The sequence below is a fragment of the Physcomitrium patens genome, chromosome 9 (assembly GCF_059467195.1).
Source record: "Physcomitrium patens ecotype Gransden chromosome 9, ASM5946719v1, whole genome shotgun sequence".
NCBI lineage: Eukaryota > Viridiplantae > Streptophyta > Bryopsida > Funariales > Funariaceae > Physcomitrium > Physcomitrium patens.
The window spans coordinates 821,433-832,850 of NC_143418.1; the positions used below are offsets into that span (position 1 = coordinate 821,433).

The window sequence follows — 11,418 nt, forward strand, 5'->3', positions numbered from 1 at the left end:
CATTTTCTGTGTAAAATCATATCCATCGAGATTATTAGTGCTGGAATGGTACCCAGTCTGCAAAACATGTTTGCCTCAGCAGATCACGCAAGCAGTGCAATGTGCCCCTTTCTCTAACTTCATAGGCAGCTGCAATGGTTTATAGTATTGTACGTGTGCTGTATGTGAAAACCATCGGGAAATTGTTTACCAGGGAGAATGAATAAAATCTGCATAAAATCAATGGAGAATTATTCTTGTAATCTTGTATTCTGATTACAATGCATTATTATTGAATGGAAAAAACGTATTTATATGTATATTAACATAAAATAAAAAATTGATTAGAAAAAAAAATCTGATTTTTACTCATTCTTAATAATTTATTTTATAATAAACAAGGGCTTCATAAACTTTGTTATGAGCATGAACATGATATGTTATAACAATGTATTTTTTCTAACTCTCAACAATGTTAACAATTTAAAACCAAATTATACTCTACTTCACATATTTTAATATTAAGGTTTTATTTTAATTATTTTAAGATTTTAAAATAAATATGTACCTAATTTTTTGCAGATAAATTATCATACTATATAAAAATATTTACAAATTCTTTGTCATATATTTGATTATTTTGATTTATACTAAAATAATTTAATAAATATTACATTGTACTTTTCTATTAGAAATATTTATAATTTTAGAGTCTTTTATTTATTTTAGAGTCATATAAGATTTTTCACTTCTCAATCAAAAAATTAAAATAATAGTTTTGGAATCTAATTTTATTTATTTAAAAAATTATATTCTTATAATAATTAATAATGATATTTCTTAAAATTATTAATTATAATAATTATAATCTTTAAAATTTTATTATCAATTTGAAAAACAAAATTCTAACTTAGTGTCCTTTCCAAGTTCAAATGAATAATCATATCACCTACTTGTAATATCCTCAAGCCTAAAATGCAAAGATGACTATATTATTGATGCTAGAGATACAACAATGAGGTTTATCACATGCCCTTTTTAGATGTTCTTGGCTTGTACAAAAAAAAAAGAGATGCAACTTTTAATCAACAAAGAACAATTCTCTTGAAGTTGAAACATTTTTATCTTTGAGCAATATGTTTCTTCAATCTTTATCAAGCAAATTCAATCAAATATGTCCTTTCATCTTCTTGTTCACGATATCAAGAATAATTCTTTTAAATCTCATGATACTTCTATGTTTGAGTTCAAAAATAATCTACTCTATTTTGAGGGATGATTATATATTTCTGAAGGCAAAGTACAATTACATATTCTTTAAACTCCTCATGACTTTCCTACACTCAAACATTATGGATACAATAAGACTTTGGACCTAATATCAAGAGGTTTTTAGTGGCTTCAAATATAGAAGGTAGTTAAAGACTTTATACAATCATGTAATATTTATTCAAGATCCAAAACTCTTTGCTATTGCCCTTAGAGACTTCTTCAGCCATTATCTATTCTAAAACAACCATGATCTTTTGTTTTTATGGATTTCATCATTGATCTTCTTGTCTTAGGTTTATAAAATTCTATATTTATGGTAGCAAACCATTTTACAAAGATGGCATATTTTGTACCATGTACAAATTCTATCACATGTGAAGAAATAGCTAAGTTTTTTTTTGACAACATCTATCGCTATCATGGATTATTCAAGGATATTATATTAGATAGGATGATTCAATTTATATCTAGATTTTGGAGAAAACTTTTGAAGATTTTAAAGGTGGATATAAAGCTCTCTTTGACTTTTCATCTTCAAACTAATGGACAAAAAAAATGGATGAATCAAGTTTTAGAGAAATATTTGAGGTATACCATCAACTATTATCAAGATGATTGAAAAAATCTTTTGCTATTTACTAAGTTTGCATACAATAATTTGATACATTTTTCTATTCAACAAATACTTTTCTTTGCCAATTATGATTACCATCTATGATTTAATACTTTTGACTTCTGAGAAAACTGATAATCTTATATAAAAGATTTAACAAATCATTTATTAGAGCTACATAAAATGGCACAATTAAAAGAAGCCAAAGAATGACAAAAGATAAATGCAAATATGTATTACAAGGAATAATCACAATTTAACATAGATGAAAATGTATAGTTATTTTGTTGTAATATCAAGACTACTTGTTCTTATGATAAGTTAGATTATTGTAGGCTTGGATCTTATGCTATTTGTGAATAAGTCAATCCTGTTACTTATCAATTACATCTACCGGAGTCTATAAAGTCCATCATATATTCTATGTATGTCTTTTTGAACCATATAAGACAATGAATATCTTAGGAAGAAGACAAGAAATACATAATAATTAAGAATTTCAGATAAAAGAAGTCTTAGATTTAAGGCTGCACCAAAATAGATTAAAATGTCTTATTCATTGACACAGATATGATATTAGTAAATGTACATAAAAGCGAGCAAAAAATCTTACAAATACAAAAAAGAAAGTTGAAGCTTTTCATTAATGATATCTATTAAAATTAAGATGAAGAATAGCAAATCTTTGCTATAAAAAAAATAAGATTTACAAAAAATAGCATTCTATCTACTACTCTTATTTGTAGTTTTTGTGTATTTGTGACATTTAGCAAATGGAGAACCAACAACCAACAAATTCATTTAAAGAGCTATCACTTGCTAATTTACCTAATAAGATATTGTAACTATCACAACTTTTAAGTTGATGTAATTAAGATAAAGATCCTCAAGAACAACATGTCCTTCCTCAAATAGATAGAAAAATACTACGTGTTTAATGTCACGACCTTGGAAGAAACTGTCAATATTTGATGATTTTATTAGAAGTAAGAACAACTCTTGATGATGTTCCAAATGTTTTATTTGAAGGGAGTTACAAAGACCTCAACAACAATCAAATAACAAGGTGGTCTTTCCTCCCTAGTATAAGATACTATTGATGGCTGTGAGGACCTATCAACCATCTTCAAAGAGAACATAGATCATAGTATGTGGCAAATATAATTTATTGCATCTTGGATTTTTTTTAAAATATAATAATTATTATGCATAGAATTTGTCTTTAGAAGAGAGAATAATATCATGAACATATATATATTAATTCTAATATTTTCTTATATGATTAAGTAGAAGTAAATAAAAATAAATTTATTTCATAATATTTTATAAAAAAGCTTCTTAGAAGCTTTATAGATGTTGTTTTAACTTTACATGTGTTTGTAATTGATTGATAGGTTAGAAATTTGGTCAATAAATTAACCTTATATTAATAGCTTATTGAATAAGCTAACTATATGGCGTACATATAGAAAATTTGCATTGTAAGTTAATATATGTATCTTATAAAGTCAATATGTTTTGGAGGTCCTATAGGACATTGTTATGTAGCTCCTAGTTAAGAATATATATAGAGGCAAGAGTGAAAACTTCTTCACTCTTGTTAACACCTTTCTAGTCCTTAGACTTGTTTTCTAGACTTTTTAATATTCTTATCTTTGACAATAGCCATTCTAGTTTAATATTATATCATCTTTGAGTCATTATCTAATCTTTTTGAGTGACACAAGAGTATTTTAATCTTTTAGTTCTTCAAGATTCATATCCTTAATAGGGTGAGTGTCAAGATGCATTTAATTTAAGTGCATCAAAGATATTTAGAAAGTAATTAATTTCACTTACAAAGAAGAAGAATATAATATTAATATATTTATAATTTGAATAAGATTTAAAATATGAAATTATTGCTTTGAATGGATTGTTCAAGCTTTGAAGGTATTATATTTTAGGATATATATCCAACTCTAAAATGGTTTGAGGTAGGTATTAAGAGAGAATTAGGATGAGAATTTTTGCATCAAATAGGATTTCTTTTTTCTTTTTGCTTAGATAAGAGTATTTGGGAAGAGAATTGCTAGAATTTTGAAGGAGCAAGTTTCAAGATTGGTTCAAGGTTTTCAATGCCATTTATAAAATTTTCATGTTTTTGTGTTGAGATTTGGAAGAGAATTAGATCTTGTTATTAGCTTTTTAAGAAGCTTTAGCATATAAGAAGAAGAGCTATGACAAGGGAGATTCATATGAGTTTATGGAAGGAAGATTGTTGGAGTTTTTGAGGTGGTGTGATTCAAGACCAATTCAAGATTTTCTATGCCATTTCTTGTATTTTCTTCTTTTTGATTTGAGAATTTAAAGAAAGCTAGATTTTGTTGTTAGTTTTCCAATAAGTTTTAGCACCCAAGAAGAAGAGCTTTAATGATGGAGATCCAAGCTAATTTGTAGATGAGGGTTTTGAGGGTAGTGGCTACAATAAGAGGCCAACTTTTTTTCATTGGTTTGGCACTCATTTTTTCAAAATTTTGTTTATTAACTTTGACAATTTGAAGTTTGTAACTTGAGTTAAGCTCAATGAGCTTAACTTTGCCTAGATTGAGTTAATAATAAGTGAATTATAGATATTTTAGTAAAAAGAGGTTTGAGTTCAAGATTAGATTAAAGAATTGGATACATCTTGGAATAAGAAAGAAATTAATGTAAAATTCTTACTCTGCGTTTGAGCTATCTTTTTTATATTTGAGTTCAATTAGCCAACAATACTTCTTACAACCCACTTGTAATGAAGTATCTTGTGTTCTACTAAGGAGGAGGCTTGCGTTCTTGACTTAGAGCTCCACAAATTGCGGACCTCATTGCAACAGTGTTGTTGTGAGGGAGGAGCCAGAGCCTCTACAAGGGCATACTGATCGACTTTGGTGTATAGCAGTCGTAGTTCAACCTTCGTCGCTCCATTGATTATTGACGACTAGGTGGTGCGACGGAGGTTGATCACGTTTTTTTTTGGTTTTGTTTTATTTTTTCCTTTTCTTCGTGCCCCCTGCTGGACTTGGTGGGTGGCGGTGACTCTTGCTCCCTGGGGTGGAGCTCAAAGGTGCGGCGTACGGACTTCAATTCCGACAAAGAGTCATTTTTTGTTTTGTTTTGTTTTTGTTTTTTTTGTTTCCCTTCTTGTATGGAGCGCCGAAGTGCTAGTCAGTGCAGTCGTTTTTTTTCTATGACGAAGTGAATTCGAGGTTGAAGCGCCACTGGATTCAGCTGCGTCAAGAGGGAATTGTTGCCTCCATCGACTGGTCGACTCCTTCGTGTTTTTGTTTTGTGCGGCAAAGTCATGAAGATCTTCTTTGTCTCAGTAGTGGTTCATTCTGCCTCCTTGCTGATTGTCAATTTCTTACTGCAACTATAAATTAGCTTGGAGGTCAAATCTGGGTCTTCTGTCGCTGAGTCAAGTTGAAGAAGGGAAGACTTGGCTCATCAATTCTAAGCTCTGTGCACGTCAAGTTCTTGCCATTCCCGTTGCTCTGGTTGCCTTATTTACAGAAGGAGTTACTCATTGAGCTGTAGCACGTAGTTCATTTTGCTAAAGAGCCCTTGGTCATCGAAATTGGTGGGGAAAAAACTTAAGATCAACTAATTCTCCAGCTTCTTACAACAAGTCCAACTCGTATAATTTTATGTGCTTGTAACGCAATTCATAGAGGGTTATGGTGCGTCGACATTTTGCTGTTGTGCATATCGGAGTGTGACTTACTTCTGCCACATTGATCAGCCTTAGAGCGTGTATGCAGAAAAGGAGCCCTTGGGTGTCCACGTGGGTGTAACTATACTGGATGTGCCGTGCTGAGAGGTGTTAGAAATGTTGAACAACGCTTGCAGTCGGGATTGTTGTCGGAATTCAATTGGGTGTCGACTAGTGCGACGAGAGAGGTGGATGCTCAAAGATGTATCAGATGCAATCGCTTCCTTAGACAAGCGCCTTGTGCGGGACACATCGAAGGTTACATGTTCATAGTCTGTGAAGATTGAAGTTTTATCGGCAACGAAACTAAGGTCATCGGTTCGAAGTTGTATTGCAGATTTGCAAGGACTTTTCCTCCGGTGCTTTACATTAGTTGGCTAGTTGTTAGTGTTCAGCGTCAGCCGCTCAGTGAAGTTCCGAGAGTGAGCAAGAGTGGAGGCGCCCTCCATCATTTGGGCAAGCTCATCATCGATTCCTTCGAATTTATCATCAGAACCACGAACTTGTTGTTCTTTACAACCCTAGTTGCTGTGAAGAGAAGAGGACACGAGGATCTTAACCAAAAGGTTGAAATGCACCGAGGACACATCATTAAGACCAGTACCACCAGATCGATGGAAGAGAGAGGACAAAGGCAGCACACAGGGAGGTCTTTTTCAAATCCAACCCTTCAACAGACCGGATTCCAAAGGCCAAGTGTATCACAAGAAGTAGGCAAGACTATCAATTTGTTGTCATTAAGAATTTAGATTGAATAAAAAAATCAATTGTATTATTTAAATCACTTGGATAAAATTAGGTCTTGTGCGGATGAATTAAGGTTTGAATGGATGAAAATTTATATATGAATGTTGATTAAAACGGATGAATTCTCATTTGTAGATGAGAATTTTCCGAAGATTAAAAATTAACTCTAGATGATAATTAATACAAGAATATATATATATATATATATATATATATATATATATTAAAATAAGATAAAATCATGTAAAAAATTCTCTTTCAAATGTGTGTTTTTTTAAGGTTATTAAGTGGTTGCATTGTGGTGTTGTGAATGTGAGTGTGAATTTAGTTAGATAAAGAAATTAAATTCTTTGGTAAGAAATAGGAAGCAATTTTATTTGATCATTTTTGGAGTTAATTAGTAGTTATGGGCTAAAGTAAATCACCCACTAGGGGTTTTATCCAGCTCACAATTAGAGAGTTATTGGGATTATTGGACACAAATCAAATGCTAGTGGGGAATTGTTGGACAATTAATAGTTGATAAGTGGAATAGGCTTCCAACTAGTGGGGGTTTATTTTAGTTCACTAGTGCTTTCATCTTCAGTTTCCACATGCTATAATTTGCAGACCCTTCCAGTTTGTTACTCAACTGATGGTGATCATGGAGGGTTGTTTACTCGACATGCTGCCTAATGCAAATAAAAACCAAAAAATACTATTGATTTTCTATGCATGCAAGTCTCCTCCAAATCTAATATGCTATTGTCTATGCAAGAAGGAACAGGTACAGTCTGTCCTAGGAGCAATCCTCACTAGTGGAACACCAGTCCCGCTTTGATACCATGATAAAATCTACTCCAATGATAAAATGATTTTTTTATTGATCTGAGAATCTCCGTACCTGGGCTGCAAGAGATATTGCAGATTTCTAATTCATTGTAGAAACTTTGGAAACCACAATAGATCTGTCCAAATTGGCAGTTGAGATGAAAAGCCAATGGTGGTCCCGCTTCCGAAGTTGGGTGTGCATGACTCGCTAGAAAAAAGGTGCACGAATAGTTGTAACTTGTTTCAGCTCATAGGACATTAAAATCCACTATCTGCGCTGTTAGTAAATTTGAGTCCTGAAGCAAAAATGTGTCAGTTGGCTCAATGAGTTTGATTATTTTTGGCTCATGAAGCAAGCGATGAGGCTACCGCACCCAAGCATGGCCCCGAGGTGTGAAAACTACTCTCACAAAGTCGTCTTTCAACTAAACTAATAGTTGAAATCACTGATGAGATCTCGGATGCTATTATAACCCCAAAGTGCGGGTCAAGTCAAATGGCTGACAGCTTCCAGCGAAGAGCCCCACATGCAAGATTGATGGTATTGCTGAATAATCCGAGGTTAAGAAAATAGACATCTCTGGATCAGAAAACCAACAATCTAGCTAGGGTAAGATGGGGCTACCATGTTGCTAATGCTTTTGATGGACTTCACCGCACATTCTGCCGAAGGCTTTGCTGGCTAGCATATGCCAAGAAATATGTTCGTAGGTTTCACGTGCCCGCGTCACAGTGGCCATGAGTGTGTCCTTTCCGTAGCAACCCATTGTGTACCAGGATGCTGACCAGGTTGAACCCAAGTTCATTGTAAAGAAAAGAAAGTTTGATGTAGTTGGGACCTCCACGACTTCCACTGCGACATTCATAAATTATTATGCAAAAGAGTGCCGCAATTTCACTTGGTTTTCTAAAGAGGCGTCAAAAGCAATGTTTTTGAGGAGGAGCATCCAGCACCATGTTCTTGTGTGCTCATCATCACTGGGAAAGGACTTCCGGAAGTGGAGTCCTCCGAGGCTTGAATCCTTCTCTTTTATGCTCGCTTCAGACGAAATATCCAAAATTCGGGACAGATTAGTCAACAAGAAAGAAATAAGAAAGCAACTTGGGAATCCCAATTACTGTTTGCATCATGTGAGGACGCTTAGGGATCTTCTGATAATAATGTTTTGCAAGTATCTAACGACGTGGCCAATCATTTAGCGTTGATAACCGCGTCCTGAGAAAAGGTCTAGGCAGGGGTTGCATTTAATAGACTCGACACCTGAGTCATCTGTTACATAATTTTACGCCACGGTACGCGTACAGGGCAACGGTTGCGGCACCAGCAACACATGTTGAATGCGAACGCACGCATGAATAGCAATAGATTTTGAGAGCTGGACCTTAGCAGAATTCATTGGACACAAGTTCAAGCCATCCAAACTGCTCAGTTACAGGAGGTGAAGAATTGCACCAGTACGTGTAAGACAATCAGTTTTCTGAGGTTCATATTCTCTGGGGGGGGGGGGGTCATGTCAGTTGGATAACCGTCGAAACGTACCAAACTAAGAACAAAATGGCGACGACGATGGAGTTAGCTGCGAGAATTTTCATGCTTGTGTCACTTGCTCTGTGTGTGCATGCTGCACAAGACTTACAGGAAGCCACTAGTATCGAGGTGCCTCCGGGATACAGGTTAGCTATAACGCTGAGCGGGAAGGGATATCAACACTATCGATTTAACGGCACGGACTGGGTGAATTTCAAAGCGAGAGCGAGGCTGTACAATTGTGATAAGAAACAGATTGGACGTCATTTCTACCTGCCGCATCCAGATGCTCTCGGCGGCCAACCCACCTGGGAGACGATTCCTTCCAAGGGTGTTCCTTACAGCATCGTGACATGAAAACCAGTGGCGAAAACCACAATCTCCAAGGGCTCCATCCCCTGGGTTCTGCTCCAAGCCACGTCCTCTCAATACGACAAGTAGGTCCACACCACAATGCCATTCTCCATTCTTATATCGATTCGTGCAGTTTTCCACAACTTTTTAGTAAACCAGGACTGATCAGATATCGACGTTTCACTCATAGACTGTTCGTTTCTTACTGCGTGTTTCTTTATGATAACTTGCAGAAGGTATTTCGGAGCCGTGCGTTATGTGCAACGATTAAACACCATGGGAGGAATCGCACCCAGCATCAAACTGAGCGCTCCCAAGGGGCGCGTCAGGAGGGCGCCCTACACCGCCGACTACGCCTTCTACGTTAAACAATAGCTTGTCAGGAAGCTCAGAAACTCCATCTTCACACCAGATGTTGTTCTTAGTTTTCGCAGTGGCAGTTTCTACCTAAGGGTCTATTGGACTCACACATGAGCGTGAACTGGGCATGGGTGGGAGTGCTCGCTAGTTCGGCATCAGTCCATCACCAAACTAGAAAGTGGTGAGAAACTCTGCTTCGTTGATACAAACAATTTTTTAGCAAAGTTGCTTTGCTAATCAACAGATTTCTGTGCAGAAAGACAACTCTGATCTGCGAGTTTTCTCTGTGAGGGGCAACACTATTTATGCTATTTAGAAAAAAAATACAATTTTTCTCGTTTTTTACTCTTAGGACCTTTAGGCTTATTTTTTTGAAGTATAAAGCTAATTCGAGGACGCTTTTTGATTTGAATAAATCAAAAAATTTAAAAGTTTGAGGCCACTCACCTTGTCTCTTTAGTGTAAAGTGTTCTTTACATAAAATCAAATATTTATAAGTAAATTTAAGGCATAAAGGCTCGTTATATAATTTAATTTAATACCCCCTATCTTTTTATGTCTTTTTATGTCTTTATTTGTGCTCTAGGTAAAATATATATATATATATATATATATATATATCAATCTCAATAGAAATTTAAAATATAATGTTAATTATTTAATAAAAAATATTTTGCATATTCAATACATGTTATTTTGAAAGATAATTAAACTACTAATAATGGAGTTAAGTAAATAAATTAACTCTAAGAATAAAGCTATTTTTTTCGTACTTATTAAAAATAATAAGCAAATATAATTTGATTCTAATTAATTTAAAAAAAATTATTATCTAATATTTAAAATAAACTTTGGATAAAAAATAATGTTGAAAATAAATATTAATATCTAAATTTATATTTGAATATTTAGTATAAATTTTAAAAATTATTAATAATATCATATTTATAGGAATTTTCAAAATTATAAAATAATATTTAAGAATAACATAATTTAATGACGTTGTTAGATATTATTACCCTTTTGGAATAAATATTGTGAATTACTTCTTTAGAAATATCATTTAAAAGTGTTGTAATGACATCTATTTGTCAAAGTTAGAAATTATAATTAGTAATCAATGCAAAGAATAGTCAAAATGAAATCAACTTTATAATAGAAAGAAATATTTTATATTTAAAAATAAGAAAATATTGAAGTAGAAGATTAGAGATAGAACTTAAAATATTTACCTAGAATTTAAAAAGATGTATAAAATTTTAATTTATATATAAAAAATTACATCAAAAAAATTGTAACAAATAAGAATTGAGAAGAAACTAGGATACAACCAAAGATATGATTCTAATATTAATAAAAAGATATATTTTAATATTATTATTAAGAAATATTTTATTTTAAAAGGTAATCATGAGAGATGTTCCAATAGATCTTTGATGTGCCAAAAAAACTAATTATTATTATTGAGAGCATTAAATATAGCCAGCGCTCTCTATACTATTTACTGTAGCTTTAGTGTTTAGAATGTAGTGGAGAGACACTATTTATCTTCTCTCCTTCTCTTTATATAAGAGATATAATTCAATCAATAAACTCACTTCTTATGTGTGTATATTTACATAAATGTGCATATTACTTCTAACTACTCTTGTCTCTCTTTCTCTAAAACATTCTCAATACGTTATCAAGACGATTGCTCTTATACTCTAGTCTTGGTTCTTAAAAACTTATGTGCACTTTTTCCTTCGTTTTTTCTTCAATTTTTTTTTCCTTCTTGTGTTGCTACTACTGTTGTGTTGCTGTTATTCTTGTTGCAATTGTTGTTGTTGTCCTATATTGTTGTTGTTGTTGTTGTGCTACTGGTATTGTCTTGTGTTGTTGTCGTTGCTATCAATTGACGCACCCTACCGCCAACTGTTGTACCTCGCCACTAATTGTCCTTGACTGCCATCGATTGATACACTCTGCCATTGACTGCCATCAAATGTCGCATCCTACCGCCAACTGCCGCACCCTGCCATTGAC

General features: G+C 33.5%; 1 protein-coding gene and 1 long non-coding RNA gene across 2 annotated transcripts; both read left to right on the top strand.

The window, feature by feature from the left end:
• The first annotated feature begins 4,791 nt into the window (after window positions 1–4,791).
• LOC149988322 (uncharacterized) lies at window positions 4,792–6,375 on the top strand. Its single transcript, XR_016504640.1, has 2 exons — window positions 4,792–4,949; window positions 5,932–6,375. It is a non-coding gene; the product is annotated as an uncharacterized LOC149988322 (long non-coding RNA).
• Window positions 6,376–8,426: 2,051 nt separating this feature from the next.
• LOC112286545 (uncharacterized) lies at window positions 8,427–9,895 on the top strand. The gene is made up of 2 exons (XM_073536170.2): window positions 8,427–9,116; window positions 9,267–9,895. Exon 1 carries the CDS (start codon window positions 8,707–8,709, stop codon window positions 9,034–9,036), a length of 330 nt encoding a protein of 109 aa, XP_073392271.1. The 5' UTR covers window positions 8,427–8,706; the 3' UTR covers window positions 9,037–9,116; window positions 9,267–9,895.
• Window positions 9,896–11,418: the final 1,523 nt, after the last annotated feature.

What these genes read in the sequence shown, in the direction of transcription:
- LOC112286545 (XM_073536170.2), top strand. Translation starts at nt 8,707, where the DNA reads ATGGCGACGACGATGGAGTTAGCTGCGAGAATTTTCATGCTTGTGTCA.